At 42.2% G+C, this 25,387-nt stretch overlaps 1 protein-coding gene and 2 long non-coding RNA genes across 9 annotated transcripts in view; 1 reads left to right on the top strand and 2 right to left on the bottom strand.

Moving 5' to 3' along the window:
* SPATS2L (spermatogenesis associated serine rich 2 like) overlaps positions 1–25,387 on the bottom strand; it is a 136,874-nt gene that overhangs the window by 64,394 nt on the left and 47,093 nt on the right. For all 7 annotated transcript variants that reach the window (XM_043505548.1, XM_038421036.2, XM_038421040.2 and 4 more), the window contains one exon: positions 2,273–2,334. In XM_043505548.1, coding sequence (XP_043361483.1) covers positions 2,273–2,334 — 62 coding nt within the window. Of the gene's footprint in view, positions 1–2,272; positions 2,335–25,387 lie in introns of those variants that run through there.
* Positions 554–19,278, top strand: LOC122458175. Its single transcript, XR_006278079.1, has 3 exons — positions 554–564; positions 4,930–4,935; positions 18,731–19,278. It is a non-coding gene; the product is annotated as an uncharacterized LOC122458175 (long non-coding RNA).
* LOC122458174 lies at positions 5,917–6,641 on the bottom strand. The gene is made up of 2 exons (XR_006278078.1): positions 6,606–6,641; positions 5,917–5,957 (listed from the first exon to the last, which is right to left on the bottom strand). It is a non-coding gene; the product is annotated as an uncharacterized LOC122458174 (long non-coding RNA).

Here is a 25,387-nt window from a genome sequence, read left to right as displayed (position 1 = left end):
GTAGCGTAGGGCCTGAGGAGGGAGTCTACATAGCCAGACAATCCTGCTGTCAGGGTGCCAATGCCTGAGATGATGGGGCGTTCAGGATTTCCAGGTTTATGGATCTTGCGTAGCAGATAGAATACCCCAGGTCAGGGTTCCAGGGGTGTGTCTGTGTGGATTTGTTCTTGTGCTTTTTCAGGGAGTTTCTTGAGCAAATGGTGTAGTTTCTTTTGGTAACCTTCAGTGGGATCAGAGGGTAATGGCTTGTAGAAAGTGGTGTTGGAGAACTGCCTAGTAGCCTCCTGTTCATATTCCGACCTATTCATGATGACGACAGCACCTCATTTGTCAGCCTTTTTGATTATGATGTCAGAGTTGTTTCTGAGGCTGTGGATGGCATTGTGTTCTGCACGGCTGAGGTTATGGGGCAAGTGATGCTGCTTTTCCACAAAAAGAAGCGGAAGCACTCTATGTAGAAGTCCAGTCTGTTGTCTCGACCTTCAGGAGGAGTCCATCCAGAATCCTTCTTTTTGTAGTGTTGATAGGAAGGTCTCTGTGGGTTAGTATGTTATTCAGAGGTGTGTTAGAAATATTCCTTGAGTTGGAGACGTCAAAAATAGGATTCTAGGTCACCACAGAACTGTATCATGTTCGTGGGGGTGGAGGGGCAGAAGGAGAGGCCCCGAGATAGGACAGATTCTTCTGCTGGGCTAAGAGTATAGTTGGATAGATTAACAATATTGCTGGGTGGGTTAAGGGAACCACGGTTGTAGCCCCTTGTGGCATGTACTAGTTTAGATAGTTAGTGTCCTTTTTCTTTTGTAGAGAAGCAAAGTGTGTGTTGTAAAGAATGATTCTGGGTGGACTCCTCCTGAAGGTCGAAACAACAGACTGGACTTCTACACAGAGTGCTCCCCCTGGCGCTCCTGCTGGTAATAGCTCATCTTAAGTGATCACTCTCCTTACAGTGTGTATGGTAACACCCATTGTTTCATGTTCTCTGTGTATATAAATCTCCCCACTGTATTTTCCACTGAATGCATCCGATGAAGTGAGCTGTAGCTCACGAAAGCTTATGCTCAAATAAATTTGTTAATCTCTAAGGAGCCACAAGTACTCCTTTTCTTTTTGCAAATACAGACTAACATGGCTGCTACTCTGAAATCTGTATATGCCTGGAGTATTTACCTGACAGCAATGGACACTACTAACTTTAACATGCACTTATTCCTGACTTGAACCTGTGTCACAGAGAGCCAGATTTGTCTTAATGAAACTACACACAGGGTATAAATCAGGCCACAATTTGGCCCTTTCTGCACTTCCTCAATTTAAAGCTCCACCTCACTTTTCCAAATAGCATCCCACAAAAATATTCCGATATTAAAGGGGCACTGCCAATCTGAACTTTTTCAAACTGATGAATTTCAAAAAAATTTAGTTTCTCTTACAGCATTTTAAAAAAATTCTGTCTTTTTTTCCTGCTTTCCTATTGGTATTGGCTAAGTCCTTCTCAGTAAAAAAGAAACTGACTGACTATGGGCTAGATCCTCACTTTATGACCTGACCTGTGGCAGTGTTAGTTATGCTATCCCAGATGCAGACTGCGACTCTGAGAGACCGACTGTCTCCTGGTTTTCTCTGTGCTACATGCAGGAAGTGTCTTGTGCTGAGTTTACAGCATACATCGTTTCCACCCATCACACATTGTGGGGAACAGAGACAGGACTCTATCCAGCTCTGACTCTTCCTGCCCATCTGTGGAGGAAGAGAGGTTGGTCCCTTGCAAAGGGGTGCAGGACTACTGAGGATCTACCACTAAGCAGGAGAAACAGTGAAATTGACTTATACATACACAGCACTGTCAGATGCACAAGCTGACAAACAGGAAAAAACATTTTTTGCTAACTTTTTAATCATCGTAACTTTAGACATTGGCTGTAACTATAGTAGGAACATCACTTTAAAACAGAAACATGATTTTCAAGAAAATGGCATCCATTCATATGGCAGTAAGGGAGTTTCCGAGTGTGTGATGTCATGTATGGGAATAACAGAAATCTAAATCACAAATATTGCTTTCTCACAGAAAAATAAAGATATTTTTCTTCAGCCAACATTAAGACCTGACCCTACAAACACTTGTGTCTGTGCTTAACTTTATGTATGAAGTCAATTTATGGTAAAGTTAAACATGTTGAATAGATATGTGCAGGATCAGGGGAGCAATACATATATAAATATAGTTTAGGATTGTACAGATTGCACTGTACTAATTATTCGAGCCTACCTTTTCCTTGATATTTGCAGGAGAACTGATTTCTGCCATCTCTATTCAGATGAGAATAATTTCTGTGAAGAGGAGAAACATTAAGAAAAAGATTAATTTACAGGTTTAGTGATGACTTCTCACGAGAGGGCAGAACCTGCAAAGACTTACACACGAGCACTTGTGGCACCTTAGAGACTAACAAATGTATTTGTTTTATTTATCGGATGCATTCGATGCATCCGATGAAGTGAGTGGTAGCTCACGAAAGCTTATGCTCAAATAAATTTGTTAGTCTCTAAGGTGCCACAAGTACTCCTTTTCTTTTTGCGAATACAGACTAACACAGCTGCTACTCTGAAATCTTACACATGAGCGTAACTTTAAGCAGGTGAACAGTCTTGATGACATCCCGCAGGCAGTATGGGAAACTGGGTTGGTTTTAAGGCTTCCTGAACGATCACATACACTCTCACCAACAACTTCTGCTGCACATCACCCAAATTAGCTTTAAAAATGTGCTACAATATATTCTATAGCTCACTTGACCTACATCTGCTGTGTAATACCCTAAGAATGGCCAGTATGGATATAGACAGATGAAAGAATGATCCCCATTCTCCATCTTTTGCATCAAATTAATTGTTGCCATACATCTTCAAAGGTTTAAACACAGGGTATATCTAGAGCATATTCAATTGCTCATATTTTGTTGGTCAGCAGTGATCTTTGTTTTTGCCAAAATAGGGTTCCATAGTCTACAAAGTCCAGTTTTAACAAGCTGATGCATCTTGGAAGTTCTCAGAGTCACAGCTGAAAAGTATTCCATGGCTGAGCTCTCCAAAGCCAGTGAAGGGACAGCCATATAACTCCCATTAAAATTAATGATGGCTGTGTGGCTAAATCTCCAAATCTGCTTTGAAAATCTCAGCCTAAGAATGGAATATGCCTGTAGTTACAGATGCCAGTGGTGCTCTTTCATTTACACATCCACTTATTTAAAACAGACCAAAATTGCACACACACAACACAGGACTGAAAGAGGGACAGGAGTTTGAAGGCTATGTCTACATTTCAAATGCTACAGGCAGGGCCGCTGTAGAGTTTCAGTGCAGACACTCACTACAGCAACAGGAGGGGTTCTCCCATCATTGTAGGTAATTCACCTCCCTGAGAGGCAGTAGCTAGGTCGACAGAAGAATTCTTCCATCCACTTAGCACAGTCTACACCAGGAGTAAGGTCAGTTTAACTAACTTGAGAGACGCAGCTATGCTGATTTAAGTTTTCAGTGTAGACCAGCCCTAACAGTCTAATCCTGCTTCCACTGAAGTCATTTGCCTCTGATTTCAGCAGGGGACAGAACTGGACTTTACATTTCAAAACAAGTCTTACAAAATACATATATTCATAAAAATAAATGTTTTGGTAGGGGAGAATTTAATTATAACAAGGGCTTGGCCATAGGGAATAAAAGATTGATCACTCACAAAATCCCTATTCCAGACTATATTATACATTATAAGAAAACAAATGGGAAGGAAGCATTTTCCAGTCTTTCAAGCAGTAACATTCCCTTCCCCCTACCTCCCTTTCTTCCTATTCCAGCCCTTTGTTTGGCACCTCAGATTTCCCATAATTTTACTATGGGCATGGCTACACTTGCAGATGTCGAGCGCTGTGAGTTAAACCCGCCTTCGGCGAGCACAGTAGGGAAAGCACTGCAGTGTGTCCACGCTGACAGCTGCAAGCGCACTGGCATGGCCACATTTGCGGCACTTGCAGAAGCATTGGGAGTGGTGCAATATGGGCAGCTATCCCACAGAACACCTCTTCCCATTCTGGCACTGTGGCTTGTGGGAAGGGGGCGAGGAGTGTGGGGCATTCTGGGTCCTGTCCCAATGCCCCGTGATGCATCGGTTTGCATCCCAGCATTCCCTGTGCTTCCGTCCACATTTGGTGTCATCTTTCAACGGTTTTTGTACTGTGCGCTTTTGTCTTCCTTTTCGGTCTGCGGGAATGGAGCCCGAACTGCTGAGGAATATGCTGACGAATCTCACCAGCATGTCACGTTTGGCAGTTGAGTTATTCCTTAAGATTCAAAGTGACAGTGAAGACTCCGACGATATCGATTCGAGTAACGCAAATGACATGAGTTTGCTTGTGGCATTCATGGATATGTTCACCACCGTGGAACGCCACTTCTGGGCTTGGGAAACAAGCACTGAGTAGTGGGAATCACATCATCATGCAAGTCTGGGATGACGAGCAGTGGCTGCAGAACTTTCAGATGAGAAAAGCAACTTTTATGGGACTGTGTGAAGAGCTTGCCCCCACCATGCAGTGCAAGGACACGAGATTGAGAGCTGCCCTGACGGTGGAGAAGCAGGTGGCTATTGCAATCTGGAAACTGGCAACTCCAGACAGCTACCGACAGGTCGCTCACCAGTTTGGAGTGGGGAAGTCGACCATTGGAATTGTGTTGATGCAAGTTTGCAGGGCCATTAATCGCATCCTGCTCAGAAGAACCGTGACTCCGGGTAACGTGCATGACATTGCATAAATGGGTTTCCCTAACTACGGTGGGGCGACAGATGGGACACATACTCCAATTCTGGCACCAGCCCACCTAGCCTCCAAGTACGTTAATCGGAAGGGCGATTTCTCTATGGTTCTCCAGGCGCTTGTGGATCACTGTGGGCGTTTCATTAACATTAACATTACATTACTACATTAACGCAGGCTGGCCCAGAAAGGTGCATGACACACGCATCTTTCATAACACAGGCCTGTTCAGGAAGCTGTACCCACCATAACATTTGTGAAGGGTGAAAGATTCACTCAGGCATGGAACTCGGAGGTTCAACACCTGGAGGCTGAATTTGAACAGCCAAAGAGCAGGGCTATTAGAGGGGCCCAGCAGAGGGCGGGAAGGATTAGGGATGCCTTGAGGGAGCAATTTGTAGCTGAAAGCCAACAGTAATGTTTGGTGTGGTGACCTGCACAGGAGTGAAGTGTGATAGGAATCTGTGTTTGCTACGTATGATACACTGACGAGCAGTGCCTGTTGCTTTCCTGGGCTAAGGTTTCTTTTACATTATGCAATAATAAAGAATATTTTCAAAGCCAAAAAATCAATTTATTGAAAAGAAACATAGCACAACAGCTTGGGAAACACAAAGGGCAAGGAGGTGGGGTGGGGAACGGTACAATCACAGATTTGCGTGTCCTGTCTGGAGTGCTGAGCAATGCGTACTGCACTTCAGGATGGCTATATTGCATGATGATGGGGGTTGAGTGCAGTGGGTAAGGGTCATAATTTTCAGGGCTGGGTGGTGAAGCTACAGGTATTGGAGACATGGGTGGCAGTAAGAACCTGGATGTTGGGGAAAGTGGCTTGGAGGTGACATGATGGCACAAGGGAAAGAGTTTTGGGACAAGGGCTGCGGGGGGGGGGGGGCAGGCATGGCTACGAGCGCCTGGATCGAGTCCGCTTGGCGCTCCATGATGCTTATCAGCTGCTCCGTGCTTTGGTGCTGGCGATCCACATTCTGATGGTGGACCCTCCTTTCACTCTCCCGCCACTCCTGCACTTTTTAATTTTCATTAGTTTCATTTAGTCCTCTTTGCTTCTGCGTGGCCTCTTCCTGATTCTTTGCAGCCTCTCGGCCGTTGATAACATGGATGGCTGAAATCTCAAGGTTGCATCTGTAAAGGCAAAATGCAACACTTAACAGAGGCAGCATTGTTCACACCAGACAGATCAATGATTCCCTCATACTTGAGGGCAAGCAAAGTGTACACAATAGCATAATTTGCCCATCCCAAAGCGAGCGCACATAACCCATGGGAGCCTCAAAATGGTGAGTGAGCACAGGGTCAAGCGTGACCGATTGTTTCACAGCTGTACTGTCCTCTGGGTTTCTGTGCCTTGGGGAGAGCCAACAGCGGTGGAGAGCCCCTGTACTGAACACTGTCTCCACATTTTCTGAAGGAGTTCATCCTGGAAGATATCTCGTGGCTGAGGGTGACCTGGGAAGCAAGGGAGGGTCTTCTACTGCAATGCGGCTTCTGCCCTGGCCCATATGCAGCTTCCCCTGCCCCTCACGGCACAGTGGCGCAGATAAGTTAGCCTGACTGGGACAAGGACCACAGTGGCTCTCCCGAAAAACCTGCGCAAGCGCATTGCCCAGCTTCTGCATGAGACCTTTGAAGAGATCACTGAGGCCGATTACCACGATGTGAGAGAGCACATCAATGCCCTATTCTGCATCTAGACATGCATTGCAGCCCTAAGCCTCCTCGCCCCAAGAGCCCGCACCGAATAACTTTCTTCCCAAAATAAAAGCCACTTACCAGGAACCTCCTCTGGTGTTTGTCCTTCCCCAAGCACTGGCTGCTGCGACTGACTACCTTCCTCCTGGCTTGAGAACAGCTCCTGGCTGCATGCATCTAGGGATTCCGGGGTGTCTTCCTCCACTGGAGCACCCTTGCTCCCACTTTGCTGCTCCTCCTCCTCCTCCTGCCTTGTTGCATTGGCCTCTGAGGTGTCCATGGTGGTCCTCAGCACGGAGGTGAGGTTGCCCCCAAGTGTCACGTCCAGCTCTTTGTAGAAATGGTAGGCCGCGGGGGCAGCACCAGAGCGGCTGTTTGCCTCTCGGGCTTTGCAGTAGGCATTCCACAGCTCCTTCACTTTAACCCTGCACTGCAGTGCATCCCAGTCATGGCCCCTTTCCAGCATGCCCTCAATATCTGCCCGAAGATATTATAATTCCTGTGGCTGGAGCGCAGCTGGGATTGGACAGCTTCCTCCCCGCAAACACTGATGAGGTCCAGCACCTCGCCATTGCTACATACTGGGCATCGCCTGGCGTGTGGAGGCACGGTCACCTGGAAAGATTCGCTGAGAGCACTCCATGCCCGGCTGAGCAAACGAGGTGGAGTACCAGCAATGCTGTAGCTACTGAGACAGAGAGCTCTACGTGCCTTGCCAGTGCGCACGGGGAGTGAGCTAGGGTGCCCAGGGCTCCTTTATTGAGCTGTAACTCGCAAGTGTAGCCAAGCCCTAAATCACTCTCACCACTGTTAAATGCAAACAATCATCTATAAACTCCTGCTCTGAAGCAGAACAATTCACTGGAGTGTGAACTCCAGAAACTAAGTGCCTCCACTGTAATATCGGCTGAAAGCATTTATTCTTGTTGTGGCATTTTGTGTGCATCTGTTTCCTAATTAAAAGGATGAGATTTATGGAAACATGTTTTCAAAGATAGCATGGATTTGGGTGGTATATATGCTGAGAGAAGGAAGGTAATAGGAAGAAAAGTGAATTAACTCTTGAATTGCTCATCTAACAAAGAGGGAATGCTTGGTTAGAGATTAGGGATTAGTGTTAGAAATTGTCTGGAAGCAGTCCCAGAGCAAAAAGAGTTAACACTTTCCAATCTTAATTATAAAACATGGCTCAAAATGAGGACACAAGCTAATTGGCTTCTACTTGCCCCTGCCCCCTAGCAACTCCATCATATAATTCCACTCATAAGTTTGTCCAGCTCTTTCTTAAGACTAATTAAGTTTTTGTCCCTACAACACCTTTTGGGAAGGCTTGTAGCGAGGAGGTGTGGCCTCCCTCAGAGAGTGACAGGGAGGGACCACAACATGCCCTCTGGTGAGCTGAAACAGGAGAGCCAAGTCTGCCCCGTAGGAAGCAGAAGGGTGGGACAGGACGGGTAAGTACAAAAGGTGAGCCCTGCAGCTCAGTTGGGCTGGAATCACCACAGGAGATGGACACATCCTGCCGGCTGCTGGTGCCTGCAGAGGAGCTGCTGGGGTTGCCTCCTGAGTACTGGCCAGAGCTCCCAAGGCCACTGGCCGACCAAGATGCTGAGGAGTTGCCGGGACTGCTGCCTGAGGACTGGATGGATCTCCCTGGGCTGCCGGTTGAGCAAGATGCCGAGGAGCTGCTGAGGCTGCTGCCTGCGGACTGGCCAGAGCTCCCTCAGATGACAGATGCAGGTACACCCAAGGGGGAAGAGTAGGAAGTAGCCCAGGGAAACCAGGCAACAGTCTGGTTGGGGCTGGGCTGACACACGGTTGCAGGCAGAGCCCCCACTATTAGGGCTCTGGGCTGGGACACAGTGGAGTTTGGTGGGCCTGTGTTCCCCCTGCCACCCCATTCTGTACTCCCCCTCCTTAGGCCAGAAGGCCTGTGTTCCTCGGGCACCCTTACCTGAGCCCCATCGACTGTGCTTGGTGCTCACCCTTACCCGAGCCTCTAGACTCTCTTGGTGCTCACCCTTACCTGGGGCTCATAGATTGCTTATCCACTCTTCCCTGATTGCAGGCCAGAGTCTACTCATTGCTTTACTGCCCTGCTCTGACTGGGACCTGGGGTTCATAGACCTGCTCTGCCCTGATTGTTGACCAGAGCCTACTCACTGCTTTGCTACCCCACTCTGGCTGAGGGCCTGGGGCTCAAGGATTACTTAATTGCTCTGTCCTGATTGCTGGTCTGAGCCTACTAACTGTTTGCTGCCCTGACTGAGGGCCCGGGACTCATAGACTACCATACTGTTCTGCCCAGCTAGAGCACTAGGTGTAGCTAACTCCCCACTTTGAGCTCACCTTTACTGGTACATGACAGCAAGGAGGCCTGGCCTCCCTCAGAGACTGACAGGGAGGAACGGCCACGTGTTCTACAGTTTCAGCATACCATAATGCACAATGTAACAAAATCCACTCTCTCCCTCCACCGCAACTTATTTTGCATTAGAAATTCCCCTTCCACAATCCTTCACCATACCCAGAGCCATAGCCCAGCTGCAGTTCTTGAGACTTCTTCTCCGGCTACTGGGCCATTTTGAACACTCCATTGCCTACTGAAGACAGCTCAGATCAAGAGTCAGTTGTTTTAAAGTGATGATGGAGGGTTCAGAATGGCCTGTCTGCCAGAGCATCCTAAAATCTACCGGTGGATGGAGAGGTCTGAAGGGCTTGGGAACAATTGGAGCAGGAAGAAGACAAATCTAGACAGGCTTTGGGCAACTCCATTTTGAATAATGAACAAATTAAAACAATTACAGTAAAATGCTGGGAAATAATTTTATTGCACTTCCACCATGTTTTCTTTCACTTTTTGCCATGAGCTATTTTCTGTATCATGTGTCCATGTTGGATGAAATACACAAAAACCTTTCCTCTTCAGTTGTGGGGAATTTAAAGACATATGATATCACTAAAACTTCCCAAACAGCCAATCAAAGCATGCTTTGGACAACCCATGTCCAAAATTATTTTATAGCCAATAAAAATACCCAGTCCTGTTGCTTTTCAAAATTTCTTTTTTTAAACTCTAAATCATTTGCTTACCAATAACAAAGCGCACTGTAGTTTTGATTTCACTTACATTTTTATGGAATATCATACAAATAATCAATACCTAAAGAGCCACTCTGGCTGGTGCAACAGCCCTGAGTAGAGTGTGTGTGTTTGATGATAATAAGCAATTCACTGTTCTCTACTTTGCCTACCAAGTTTGATAATTATTTATAAGTTTACTGGACAGAAAACTTCTCTTGTATCTTGGTTTAAACATATATATGCTAAAGCTGATATATTCCTTTAAAAAAAAAACCCACTGTTTGAGGGAATTGTACTGACATATACTGCAGAGATCACACACCATGTGGCGTAAAACCAGGTGTTTTTATTGTGGTATTCAGGAGGTCAGATAGTCCCTTCTGGGCTAAAAAACTACAAATCCATGAAAAATCAAATGAAGGGAAACAAATTCTTTTGTCATCTTAAATCTTCAGAATTAAGCATAAATGAAATCTTTTAAAAAATGCAGCTTACTAAACTGTTGCTAGTACCATACCATTATGACTATGACCAAGGGTTGCCAGTTTTGGTTGGATGTATTCCTGGGTTTCATCACACGACAATCTTTAATTCCCAGAGACTCCAGAACAATCCTGGAAGGTTGGCAACTCTACTACGACTATTAAAACTGCAACCTCTTGTCAAGCAAATGAATCTTAGTTCTTTTTAGGGCTGTTAATTAATCGCAGTTAACTTGTGTGATTAACTCAAAAAAATTAAATGCAATTTAAAAAATTGTGATTAATTGCAGTTTTAACTGTACTGTTAAACAATAGAATACCAACTGAAATTTATTAAATATCTTTGGATGTTTTTCCACATTTTCAAATACATTGATTTCAATAACACAGAATACAAAGTGCACAGTGCTCACTTTATATTATTTTTATTACAAATATTTGCACAGTAAAAATGATAAACAAAAGAAATAGTATTTCCAATTCACCTCATACAAGTAACGTAGTGCAATCTCTTTATTGTGAAAGTGCAACTTACAAATGTAGATATTTTTTGGTTACATAACTGCACTCAAAACCAAAACAATGTACAACTTTAGAGCCTACAAGTCCACTCAGTCCTACTTGTTCAGCCAATTGCTAAGACAAACAAGTTTGTTTACATTTACGAGAGATAGTGTTGTCCGTTTCTTCTTTACAATGTCACCATAAAGTGAGAACAGGTGTTCACATGGGACTTTTTTAGCTGGCATTGCAAGGTATTCACATGCCACATATGCTAAACATTCGTATGTCCCTTCATGCTTCGGCCACTATTCCAGAGGACATGTTTCCATGCTGATGACTCTCATTAAAAAAAATAATGTGTTATTTAAATTTGTGACTGAACTCCTTGGGGGAGAATTGTAGGTTTTCAGCTCTGTTTTACCCCCATTCTGCCATATATTTTTGTGTTATAGTAGTCTAGGATGATGATTCAATTCAGCACATGTTGTTTGTTTTAAGAACACTTTCACTGCAGATTTGACAAAATGCAAAGAAGGTACCAATGTGAGATTTCTAGAGATAGCTACAGCACTCGACCCAAGGTTTAAGAATCTGAAGTGCCATCCAAAATCTGAGAGGGATGAGATGTGGAGCATACTTTCAGAAGTCTTAAAAGAGCAACACTGCGATGCAGAAACTACAGAACCTAAACCACCAAAAAAGAAAATCAACCTTCAGCTGGTGGCATCTGACTCAGATGATGAAAATAAACATGCGTCGGTCTGCACTGCTTTGGATTGTTATTGGGCAGAACCTGTCTCAGCATGGATGCATGTCCTCTGGAATGGTGGTTAACGCATGAAGGGACATATGAATCTTTAGCGCATCTGGCATGTAAATACCTTGCAATGCCAGCTACAACAGTGCCATGCAAATACCTGTTCTCACTTTCAGATGACATTGTGAACAAGAAGTGAGCAGCATTATCTCCTGCAAAATGTAACAAAACTTGTTTGTTTATCTGAGCGATTGGCTGAACAAGAAATAGGACAGAGTACCTGTAGGGTCTATGTATAAAAAAATGACTGCATTCAAAATAAAACAAATGTAAAACTTTAATTCTACATTTGTAAGTTCAACTTTCATGATAAAGAGATTGCACTACAGTACTTGTATGAAGTGAATTGAAAAATACTATTTCTTTTGTTTTTTAGAGTGCAAATATTTGTAATAAAAAATATAAAGTGAGCACTGTACACTTTGTATTCGGTTATAATTGAAATCAACATATTTGAAAAATGTAGAAAACACCCAAAACTATTTAAATAAATGGTATTCTATTATTGTTTAACAGTGTGATTAATCGCATAATTAATCACGTTTAATTTTTTTTAATCGCTTGACAGTTAGTTATTTTTATTTATTTTCTCTTTAAACATCTCTTTTTGTTTATACTGCTTCAAAGACGTAAGCTAAACAATGTTTTTAAATTTAAAGGAATTAAATCAGCTGATTCAATTTGCTAAAATACATACCCAGTATTTGTTCTTTGTAGCAATGTCCTGATTCAATTTTAAACTAGTTATGAAAACTTAATACAGCACCCAGCTAGTTCCCCCTTGTGTCCCCTTTGCTGTGTGTTTCATGTATTACTATGACTATCAATGTCCACTGACAGATGTGATGTTGATTCAGCTATTTTGCAATTGCAAGTTACTTCAAAAAGGCATGACAAGCCATACAAAACTAACATGCCCTGAAAAGAAGATTTAAAAAAAAAAACAAAACAAATCATGAACTATTATGATACTGACTTACAAGTGGAATCATTCTTTTGCACTTTAGACTTTTCATTAATATGCATGGTACAGTTGTCAGAATGAAGATACTAAAATTGAGTTTGAAGTATTTTTCTTTCACTCTCTCCAAAGACAAATAGCTGAAACAACATGTATAAGAGACTTGTTCATTTAGTATTATTTGTGAAATATGAATGATATATTTGAAAGGGAAAATATACTATAAGATTCATGGAGTTTTAAAAAATATTCTTTATTCATGTTATTAATAGCAACTTACAATAGTAAAACTTTTCTGTAGCATGGGTTGATTTATTTAACTGAAAGATATTTTTGTGTGTGATGACTTTGTGATTGCAGACATTGAAAAATTGCTTCTGTAAGAAAAGACAAGTAACTTTATGCTTTTGAATAGGCCTACTGAAATTAATGAGACTTTCCACATATGTAAATTTACACACACACACTTAGACTCTGCAGGATCCTTGGGGTCCTTGTTTGTAATTTTTTCAAAGGACTAATAAAACTGAATTGGAAAAACAGATTAGTAGGGGCCTGATCCTTCAAACACTTGTACACATACTTAACTGTAAACATGGGAGTAATCCCCATTACTTGTATACTTAAAGTTAAGCACAAGTATATTCTTTGCAGGATTGGGGCCTAAGGCTGTAAGAAGTTGAAAAAAAATCTAATTTATGTTTCACTATTTGTGCCTTTTATTTTTGCATTTCACTCAGACAATTGACAGACAGGTCAGTTTCACTTTATTTTAGTCAATTTCATTTTCTGGATCTCAAGCCCTACTCCAGCGATGTTGTGAGTTTACAACTTTGCAAGACAATGTTTACATTAAAATAACCCCTTAATTTTTTTTAAGCCGTGTTTCCAACTCCAAGCATTCAAATATCATGAGTTGGGCCCCTCAAGATTATGAAATGGGTTTAAAAATCATGAGGTTTTTTTTTAAAATGGGAATCTTTTTATTTGCCTCTTGGGGCTGGAGCCTTAAGGATTCACATTTTCAAGCTTTTCTCCACAACCCAGAGAGCTAGTAACTTTCACTAAAAAAAAAAAGTAAGGCCAGATATAATCACATGACTTCAGTAGCTGGGGCAGTAAGAAAAAGAGCATGAGAATTGCACCACTGCATAAGCAAATTTTATTTATATTGGGCCAAAAATTGAGCTGTGCCAGGTGGCTGTGGAAAGGCCAAAAGTAATGAAAAAAATAGGCAAGGTACAGGGTACAGAAGAAGCAAAAGACACAACCTTCAAACTTATTTTGGAAGATTTCACCTCCATGGATCTCTTCGCAGCAAATTCCACAGCTCACCACAGAAGGAGGAAATACAGTGTGCCAGACATCTGGACAAGACAATGCAGCACTGATCCACTTGGCCACAAACTTGCATATGCTAGGAGTACTGTACCATGTTTGCTGCTGCTCATCGCTTTCAGCTATAGCTGTGTGGCCCGCTAGCTATGCATGTGGCCAAGGTACGTGCAGGCTAGGGAGAAGATTCCATTTACCCCAACCTTCTCATAGTTCCTATAGGCAAAACTTTTGTACTTTGGTTTTTCTTGCAGGCTCGGAATTAGGTCCATAAGATTCTCTAAACCCTTTGTGTGTGGGGGGGGAGGAGTCAGTCCTCCTATAGTCCTCTTGAAATAAAAGTTGCCACTGAATGCAAAGAGGATTTTGCCTACATAAGGGCTGCAGGATCAGGTTTAAATTCCAAAGGCTAGTTTCCGATACCCTATTATCAAGAAGCACCATACTATACAAGGATCTCATTGATCCCAGTGCTGCTTCTTGTATAGCAAGGGCAGCAGAACTGGCCCTAAATTTGGGGGCTAAAACTAGTTGAGAGTGTTGCTTTAATTACCAGTGACAGCACAAAAGAAACACAATTGCAGCAAAACCTTTAGTAAAGATTTTTCTGCAGTAAAAAAGTATATTGTTTGAGTTAACACAAGCACTGAATATTAAATACACTAAACATACAGTATGAAAAGTGTGATGGAAAAGCTTTTCAGCCTGAATGTCAGTGTAAATGCTTTGCCTTTTCACAGCATCTCTCACTTACATTTCTGATTCTGAAATGTTATTGCATATCTAGCCATACCTCTTCTAAGAAAGAAGGAAAAAGAAATCTCTTATTTAAACAGGTCATTACCTTCCAATATTGGTTTCAAAACATATTTCCTGAAACAGAAAAAACAGTCACTCATTGTATCGTGCCCTTAAATATATGGAGTAAGATGGCAGGTGTCTATAGTATTTCTATACCTGTTGCACACTTCCAAATGAGACAGCAAATTCTAGCTGTATTAAAATAGAGCATTTTAATACAACAGTCACACAATGAAAAGGGCAACTTCAGGAGACACTTCAGGAAATGCTCCAAAGGCTTCATATTTGATAAAGCTTTTCCAGCACTAACCAGAATAGCATTCAAAGCCCTGCCCTTCATTTCTTCCCTCCCCTATGAAACAAACAAAAAACAAACAACTTCACACCAACTAGAGTCTTCTGTAACCCTTAAATGGAGAAAAGTAAGAGCCTTCTTAACATCCGCTAGGGACTTTAATTACTCCCCATCTATTTCATGTGGAAAGAGTTCAGATTCTGTGGCGATGGGCAGCAGGATAAAACTAAGAGAAATAGATAGGAGAGGAACTTATCTTTATTAAATACATATAGATACACAAAGTAAATCCCAGTACAAAGCAAATCTCATGGCAGGCATAATTCTGCATTTGAGTACTAGTAAAGATTTATGGATTATGGACATTGTTTTGACAAAACATTCTGAACCCCCTATTCAGCCTATCAGTATAGTGGAATTAAACACCAACGAAAGAAAATTCATACTATAGCTAAAACCAATAAAAACAGACCCTGGCCAATACAAGAAATGCAAAAAAGGAAAATCTCATTAGAATTAATTTTTTTCAATTCTGTTATTTAATTTGGAATGATTTTTCTATATGGGCCTATTTCCACACATCAATGTTCTCGTTCTTCTTTTGGGTTTTGTAGCTTTGGGGTTTCTGTTACTTTAAACATTTTTCTCTTAAACTGAAAGGTTTTCATTTTGAAAAATTAAAAAAAAAGTATTGTTCAGATAGGAACAAAAGTGGTTGCTTATGTGTTTGGTTTTCTCTCTAAAACTTAACGCACAGCTACTGCATATGCTGGCCAGACATCCCAGTAAACAGAATCAGCCCACTTCTGCCCCACTGCAGCGTTCCATTGGCATGGCCAATTATATTGAAACAGTTTTTCCAATCAGCTTCATTATCATTGGCTGACGACTCGTCCTGTCCTTGTAGCCATTTCTTCTCTCTGTCTTAAAGGACTCAGGCCAGACTGTCCTGTGCTCAAGCCTCAGTGGTGCACCATGTGCCTGCTGGCCTTCTAATTAAACTGTGCGGGTGTAATGCCTTTTGGGGCTTTCCAAATCATAGAGCACTCCAACTTGGCAGGTCTAGGGTAAAGCTACCAAACATCATGCATTGTGTGTGACATATCTGCATTGGGCAGTTCTGTGATGGCTGCCTGCATCTCTGGGAGAATGAGAAGCCCCTACAGTATGTCACCTCCCCTGTAAAAACTTGGCAATTACTGTCTAGTAAACTGAAACTTCAGTCCCCAGCACTAATCGTAAAAGAAAAGAAAAATGTAAACATCCCTGGGGCAAAGAAACCATGATCAATAAGCTGCAGGAGTTTATAAAGAATGAATCTTGTCAGACACACAATTGTTTTAGCTGAGAGAATTACAAAATCATCCTGACAACGAGTGTGATTAGAGTATGGATATCTTCCAAAGGGATGTGGTGGATGCCCCACTGGTTGGGTCATTTAAAACTAGACTATGCAGCTGAAAATACAATGGATACAATGATCTAATACTGCAGGTTTTCCCATTTCTAGTTTTGTGATTCTAAGACAAGCTCCCTCAAACTGATCTCCCAGCCTCAAACACACTTCCTCTTCTGCCCAGTGACACATGTGCCCAAACAGGCCTCTTTTCCAGCACGCAGGCCCCCCTTTACCTCCTGAATGACAAGAGTTCCTATCTAAATCCCTTCTCCAACTGTCAAACCCTTCCATGTCCACACCACTAATCCACTCCCTCACTGAGGGCATTTCTACCCTGGGGCACTCAGGAGAGTTAAGGTGAATCAATAAAAGGTGTGAATTAAAATGTATTAAACCCTGTGACCCTAAAAGCATCCCTATGCCAGAAGGCAAGGGACTCCCTGGTATCTAACAGTGAGTTTCAGCTGGCCTGATCAGCTCAGTGCATCCAAACTCACCATTGTTGTAATCTGTAGCTAAAAGGCAACATGTAATATGTCACTGAAAAACAAATAACTCACTGATCAATAACATTCTTGTGTGATGTACATATGGTGTTGTGGGGTAGGTACACCCTGCCGTGGGGTATCGGATCACATGTGGTCCAAAAGAACGGAACAGGCTGTAGTCTTATACTAATGACCTTTACTATGGCCACGGTAGTTTTGCCTAGTGGCTGGCATCAATAAGGTGACCTTTCCACTCAGCACAGTGTGGCCCAATGGCCAGAGTCAGTAGACAGCCTTTCCACTCAGGGCAGTGTGGCTCAGTGGCCAGAGTCAGTAAACGGCCCTTTTACCCAGGGCAGTGTGGCCCAATGGCCAGAGTCATTAACCAGCCTTTCTACCCAGGGCAGTGGACTCAATGGCCAGAGTCAGCATAGTAGCCCACCTCTGTGGGATTGCATGCCTGTTGGCCCACTGGGGGAGTGGGGCATCACTCAAAGGGACTTAGGCCCTCCCTGCTCCTCTGAGTCCTAGCCCAGGGCCCTATCGCTGGTGAGGGTGCTCACCACTGAGTCAGCAGGGATCCTCCCAAAACACACGGACTGGTTCCCTGGTTCACTCACCGTCAAAAAGTTTAAGTCCCCATGGCTGCATCTTACCCTTTCCCCCTTGTCGGAGTTCCCCGGTTCCTCTGAGGCCCTCAAATGGCTAGGCTCCCACCAGTGCGGCCCCTTCTTGGGACAGCCTGGAGTCTGTCTGACACTCTGTGAGGTATGGTCCTGCACTCAGGGCCTGTAGCAACTCCCTGGAGACAGCTTGCATCCTTCCCCTCCAGCAACTTGCCCAGACTGAGCTAGGCTGCTACCTTTTATGTGCTGCCTCCAGGCTGAGCATGCCTAGCAGGGGCGGAGGGGCGGGGCTTCTTCAGCCTGCAAGCAGAGTTAATCCTCTCAGGGCTGGTGCAGGCTAGGTACGCCCTGTCACATATAATCAACCCGCAAAGAATTATGCGGATATGCTGAAATTATAATTAAAATGTGTTTAAACAAGGCATACTGGGGGAATTGATGAACAAGTTTTCTCCAGACAAAGGAAAGAGGCCAATACCTCAAACCAGGTGTGGCTATATTCAATGCACTATTCATTTGTATCGGAAGTTGCAGGAAGAAATCATTTGCATCGTAAAAATTACCAGCATGGGAGAAGACAGCATGGAATCTACACCAGACAGAATGATGTCAATACCCACAAGGAAAAAGGAACTTGATATGGGATGCATTTCAGAAGAATATATTTCAAAGATTTACTGCAATATAAAGAGAAGGGGATCAAGCTTCTAAGTTATCCTTTGCCTGAGACGACAAGGATAATCAGCATCTTGGTCTCTGTGGGGATCCTGGCTAAGAGCTAGTCAGCCATTGCTGGAAAAGAAAGATTGGTGAGGAACCTACCTGGAACAAAGACTGTAGCTTGTTAAGTCTTAACTATTATAAAGCATATTTTACTTGTGCTTTATTTTATTTATTTGTAATCCTTTATCCCTATCTATCTTTATTTCTTACTCTTGAACTCACATAAAATTTCTCTCATTGGTTAAATAAACTTGTTTTACTTCTTATTTAAACCAACCCAGTGCTTTGATTGAACTGATTAACTCCAGAAACTGCTGTTTCTGTCTCTTTAAAGGAGAGTAAACATATTAGCTTTTGTGAATGTATGGTGAGAGGGACTGTGCATTGCAGAGAGACATCTCTGAGGAACTCGTGGCTGGAATTCACTGACTGTTAACTGGTAGGCAAGAACAACAAGGAGTCCGGTGGCATCTTAAAGACTAACAGATTTATTTGAGCATAAGCTTTTATGGGTAAAAACCTCACTTCTTCAAGTGAAGCGTGACCCCTGACACTGAACAATGGGGAGACCCAGGAAAAACCCTGATAGCACTGCCTCACCTCGTCAGGCTGCAACTGTGCCCAAAGCCACCCCAGCAGCACCCCGTTCCTTTGCCTCCTCTACCCAGGCCAAGACAACACCCACAGCCAGCCGATCAAAAAGTGCTCAGGTTGCTGGGAGTTCAGGCACCAGCAGGGCACAGACAGACAAACCAACCAGCAGCACCACTGCCAGAAGAGCCGGGCAAAGCTCTTCCCAATCAAGGGCCACTGCAGCACATGGCAATGATCAAGGAGACACCAAGATAAGCTACAGAGTGACAGCTAAGAACCCCTCAGTGACTATGGAGGGAAACCTTGCTCCACAGCAACTAAAACACCTGCCGGTGCCAACCCCTGCCAGAGAAGGAGTCAATCCAGCCGCTCTCGGGCCAATACCACTGGCCAGGGCAAAGAAAGCAAATTTCCCTCCCTGCTGACAATAGAAGATGTGGTGAAAGTGGAGAGGGAAACCTGGTGCCAGAGGGACAATCCCAAGTGGTATGAGAGGCAGGAAAACCGCATCATGGCCTCAGTCGCAGCCAGGATCGCTAACAGCAAGTTTGTCAATGGCAAGAGCTCAGAGGTGCCCCAGTCTTACCTCAAGGCTGTGGTGAGTTCTGGTTCCGAAGTGCAGACACCAGCCATGTCCTGGGGCACCCGAAATGAGAAAAAGGCCGTGCAGGCATATAAGGAGCTCCAGTCCAGGAGGACAGGTAGGCCTGTGAAGGTGGAGGAGTATGGCCTCTTCATTCACCAAGGGAAGGAGTGGCTCGCAGCCAGCCCAGATGGAATTGTCAGAGAAGCAGATACAGGGAAGCTGCTGAAGGTCAAGTGTCCCTATAAGGTTTGGGCTGGAAGAGCGCTGAGGAGTTTGCTGGCAAGGCAGACAAGCTGGTGTATCAGGGAGTTTTCACTCATCTTAGCAGCAGCAAAGCTCCCACTTGCTGAGGCAGAGAGGGGTAACACACAGTGGCTCCCAGCTCTGGGTATCTGCAGCAGTTTGTCACAAACCGCCTTCTGGATGCTCGCTCTCATTTAGGAATAAAGCAGCATTTGTTTGCTGTAACTTAATTCTAAATTACAGTGAACTAAGGCCACTTTACTCCTAAATGAAAGCATCCAGATGGGTGTTTAACATGGTTGAATTTGGCAGTGAAAAATCACTTAATGCGATTCTGGGATGCATAAATAGGGGAATCTTGAGTAGTAGCAGAGAGGTTATTTTACCTCTGAATTTGACACTGGTGCAAACACTGCTGAAATACTGTGTCTGGTTCTGGTGTCCAGAATTCAAGAAGCATGCTGATAATGTGCAAAAAGAAAAGGTGTACCGGTGGCACCTTAGAGACTAACAAATTTATTAGAGCATAAGCTTTCGTGAGCTACAGCTCACTTCATCGGAATGCATCCGATGAAGTGAGCTGTAGCTCACGAAAGCTTATGCTCTAATAAATTTGTTAGTCTCTAAGGTGCCACCGGTACACCTTTTCTTTTTGCAAATACAGACTAACACGGCTGCTACTCTGAAAGCTGATAATGTGGAGAGAGTTCAGATAAGAGCCATGAGAATGATTAAAAGATTAGAAAACTTGCCTTACAGAGATAGACTCAAAGAGATCAAGTTATTCAGCTTAACAAAGAGGTTAAGGGATGACCTGATTACAGTCTATAAGTATCTACACGGGGAAAAAATATTTACTAATGGGCTCTTCAGTCTAAGAGAGAAAGGTATAACATGATTCAATGGCTGGAAGCTGAAGCTAGACAAAGTCAGATTGGAAATTAGGCATACATTTTTAATGGTGAAAGTAATTAACCAATGGAACAATTTACAAAAAGGTTGTGGTGGAATCTCCATCACTGACAATTTGTAAATCAAGATTAGATGTTTTAAAATGTGCTCTAAGAATTATTTTGGGGAAGTTGTATGGCCCGTGTTATACAGGCAATCAGACTAGTCACAGTGGTCCCTTCTTGCTTTGGAATCTATGAATTTATGTGCACTGATTTCAAATGTTATTTGATTTGCTCTGCCTCTCCTGAGTGCCTGCATCTAGACAAGCTCTCAGACATCTGCTGCGCTGTGTGTTAGCCTAACCCCTCTTTCTTCCAGCTAATTTCTTTTGCAGATCCTGTGACAAAGCATCTCCCATTCCTGGATGCCATCCAGGGTAACTTCCTCGCTGCCATCCCCATCCCTGGTCCTTCAATAACAATATCAGACTGCTGTCCTAGTTTTCCCTTTAAAAGTCTGATTGTCTATTACTGCAGTATCTCTTATGAAGACAACTGGCAGGAAGTAACAAGTTTATCAGCAGCAGTGCAATAAATCCATTCTTCAGTCCTACCAAATGGGACTGTACAACCTCTGAAAGTCAGAGCAGTTGCTTGTGCAGACTTTCACCATTCACTGCAGAGTGCAGTCTTTGCAGTTTTATTATTCAGAATATGCTCATGTAGTATATCAATGAAGGACTGTAGTGTATTTTCACTAAGGATCATTTAATCATTTCCAAGTTACTCAGTCAAAATCCCGCTGCTGGCACACAATGTACAGGAAACCAAAGTAATCACAGTTTCAGAGCCTGCTTCAAAATACAAGACACAATGTACGAAGCATCTAATGAGATTGCAGTGGCCTGAACTGTGCTCTCTTCTGCATGCTACTTCCTCTACAAAATTAGATCCCCTTTTTAAATGAGTTTGCTATCTATCCCAGGTGTACTGTATTATACTGTCTTCTCTGTAGTCTACCATATGTTTTAGGTAATGACAAAAGGCAGCAGAGTTGGAGATATAAGTCCTTCAATTCACATGCATAATTTCCGTAGACATTACCTTTCAGAGGTATCTGCCAAACTGGTACAGAATTCCAGATAAATATGAAAGTGGGCCTTTGGTACATTTTCTTGTATATAATTTTTGTTTAGAAATCTATCAAAAATCTTATAAAATGCAGTCAAATGCACCTGCTATTTCAAAATGATACAGGGGATCACTCCTCAGCTCCCCACCTCTATTTTGTTTAAATAACTTAAACAAAATGATCCCTTCATGTCCAGATCTAAATGCTGACCTGTATGTGACTGTTCTTGAATTCTCATGTTTGAGCAAAAAATATAGTTGTTACTCGATGGTACTATCATTTTAAATGCAGTTGTGATAAAAAATAAATAGCTGAAATAGGCAGATATCCCTTTTACAATTTCATTTTTAAAGTAGTACTTTAGTCAGTGAATGTGATGAATACTATGAAATGAGAAGTATGGTAATAATAATTAAATAACTGCATTGACTTATTTTGTTTAGGAGAATCCATCCTCAACAAACAGGATTCTGAAGACTATCCACCTTCAAGATCACCATCATTTTCTATAGTTTCATAGTTTCTATAGTTCTATCTGCCAATCTACCTTATCTGCCAATGATAGTGTTTCAGTCACATCCTGTATGTCACATAGCCACAGTAGCAAAAAGAAAAAAAAATCTCCATCATCCAGAAACAACCACAGACAAGTTTCAGAGTAGCAGCCATGGTAGTCTGTATCTGCAAAAAGAAAAGGAGTACTTGTAGCACCTTAGAGACTAACAAATTTATTTGAGCATAAGCTTTCGTGAGCTACAGCTCACTTCATCAGATGCATTCCGTGGAAAATACAGTGGGGAGATTTATATACACAGGGAACATGAAAAAATGGGTGTTACCATACACACTGTAACGAGAGTGATCAGATAAGGCGAGCTATTACCAGCAGGAGAGCCGGGGGGGGGACCTTTTGTAGTGATAATCAAGGTAGGTCATTTCTAGCAGTTGACAAGAATGTCTGAGGAACAGCGGTGGGGGGGGGGGAAATAAACTGGGGAAATAGTTTTACTTTGTGTAATGACCCATCCACTCCCAGTCTTTATTGAAGCCTAAGTTAATTGTATTCAGTTTGCAAATTAATTCCAATTCAGCAGTCTCTCGTTGGAATCTGTTTTTGAAGTTTTGTTGTTGAAGAATTGCCACTTTTAGGTCTGTAATCGAGTGACCAAAGAGATTGAAGTGTTCTCTGACTGGTTTTTGAATGTTATAATTCTTGACGTCTGATTTGTGTCCATTTATTCTTTTACGTAGAGACTGTCCAGTTTGACCAATGTACATGGCAGAGGGGCATTGCTGGCACATGATGGCATATATCACATTGGTAGATGTGCAGGTGAACGAGCCTCTGATAGTGTGGCTGATGTGATTAGGTCTATGATGGTAACCCCTAAATAGATATGTGGACACAGTTGGCATTGGGCTTTGTTGCGAGGATAGGTTCCTGGGTTAGTGGTTCTGTTATGTGGTGTGTGGTAGACAAGTTTGTGATAAGAACCAGCAGATTACAAAAAGAGGCAATTGATGAAAAAATTGCCCAGTTTGTTTATGCAACAAACTCTCCTTTCTGTATGATTGAGAACCCACAGTTCATTGACATGGTTCAGTCATTAAGATCAGGATACTGTCTACCCAACAGAGCGGATGTCACAGGCAAATTGCTGGATAAAGTGTATGAAAGAGAAATTGAGCCGTGTGCAAAAGGTCTAGAGGGTAAAATTGTTAACTTGAGTCTTGATGGATGGAGCAATGTCCACAATGATCCTGTTGTATGTGCCTGTGTGACAAAAGAACAAGGGAATGTCTTCCTTACAGAAACAATTGATACATCAGGAAATGCACACACAGCAGAATACTTACAAGAAGTAGCAGTAAAAGCTATAACAAACTCCTGAAAAAAATTCAAATGTCTAGTATGCAGCTTGGTCACAGATAATGCTGCAAATGTATCCAAGATGAGAAGAAATTATTTAGAAGAGAGTCCCAACCTAATAACATATGGTTGCAGTGCTCATTTGATGCACCTCCTAGCCAAAGACTTCAGTGTTCCAGAAATAAAGACTAATGTTGAAATTGCAAAATACTTCCATAACAACCACTTTGCAGCAGCTGCTCTGAAAAAAGTGGGAGGAACCAAGCTAACTCTCCCACGAGACATGCGATGGAACTCAGTAGTGGACTGTTTTGAGCACTATATCAAGAACTGGCCTAAAATGATGACAGTTTGTGAACAAAATCGTGAAAAAATAGATAGCACTGTCACAGCTAAAGTTCTCAACATTGGGCTTAAGAGAAATGTTGAACACATACTGAATACCCTGAACCTATTTCTGTAGCCTTGAACAAAATGCAGGGAAATAGCTGTTTTATTGCTGACGCTGATGAAATTTGGAAGAAACTGAGTTAGATCTTAAAAAGAGAAATATGCAATGACAGAGTTAAATTACAAGCATCAAAAAAATGAATGGGACAAGCACTATCTCCAGCTCATTTTCTTGCAAATATTTTCAATACTCGGTACCAGAGTCAAACCTTAACTGCTGAAGAAGAGGAGTTGGCTATGACATGGACATCCAGCAATTATCCCTCCATAATGCCAACTATAATAAACTTCAGAGCTAAGGGTGAAATATATAGAAATATATGTTTGCTGATGATGTTTTAAAGAAAGTCACACCAGTGAACTGGTGGAAGTCACTTAAGCACTTGGATTCAGAGACTGTTGAAGTGATAATCTTATTATTAACAGCAATAGCTTCTTCTGCTTGTGCAGAAAGAATATTTTCTTCCTTTGGACTAATTCATTCCAAATTGAGAAATTGTTTGGAACCTGAAAAAGCAGGAAAGCTTGTTTTTCTTTTCCAGATTATGAACAAACAGGAAAATGAAGGTGAAGACGACTGAGCTAGCTGCAGAAGCCATATTTTAAGTTTCTCATGTTGACCTGGCTGACATAGTCAATTTAATTTTTGTTTTGTTTTTTAAAAATATTTCATCTATTTTAGTTAAAAACAATTTAAACAAAAACAAACCTGATTTTAAAAAACGTTAATATTTAACTAAATTCAAAAATTCATATGCTTGTTTTGTTAAAATATTATATGTTTGCTGTTGAAGAAAATAATCCAGAATAAATAACGTTGTTGTTTTAGTTAAATAAAACAATTTAAATGTCTGTCTGGTGATGTTCTCATCCTCATATAGCATGGCAAGAAAATCCTCCAAATATTAATGATTAACCTGTTGAATTGGAGATAGTTCACCTCCCAGTGACTTCATAAATATCTGCTTCAATTACCTTTGGTAAATGAAATAACCAAACATTTATTCATTTTCTGATATAGCTGTAAAACTATCTGAAAAGTTTTCAGAATAAATCACTTTAAAAATGTATAGTGTGTATCTTCTAAAAATGAAATCTACATCTATCTCTGAGTTGTGAATAATATGTATTAAGGTTATAACAACCAACAAGAATGCACTTTTATGGAGAAATCCATGATTAAAATGAGTCTTCCTGACTAGTGATTTAAATCATCATTTAAATCAAATCCACCCTCCTCACATATCTGCGCAGAGCATGTGTAATTTATCACCTTTCAGAAAATAGTTCAGACCCCTAATAAATTAGCTGTACAAATTAGCAGGGCACATTTCCCACAAGTAAAAAAATACATATATACGCCGTTACTAGAGGATAGACCTGGAGCTCACGTGCAGATTTCTGCCAAAGGTAGGGTTCAAATTTACAATATATGGGAGTAGCTCAGATTCCATGACCACACCCTGTCCCCTCGAGCTATCCAGTCACTAGGTACATCTCCAGTGCAATGGAAGTTTTGATAGCAGCAGGGGTAGGCATATCTGCAATATAGTTTAAATCTATCTACAACAGCTAATAGT

This window comes from Dermochelys coriacea, chromosome 11 (assembly GCF_009764565.3).
Source record: "Dermochelys coriacea isolate rDerCor1 chromosome 11, rDerCor1.pri.v4, whole genome shotgun sequence".
NCBI lineage: Eukaryota > Metazoa > Chordata > Testudines > Dermochelyidae > Dermochelys > Dermochelys coriacea.
This window is presented reverse-complemented; position numbering and strand designations above follow the sequence as displayed.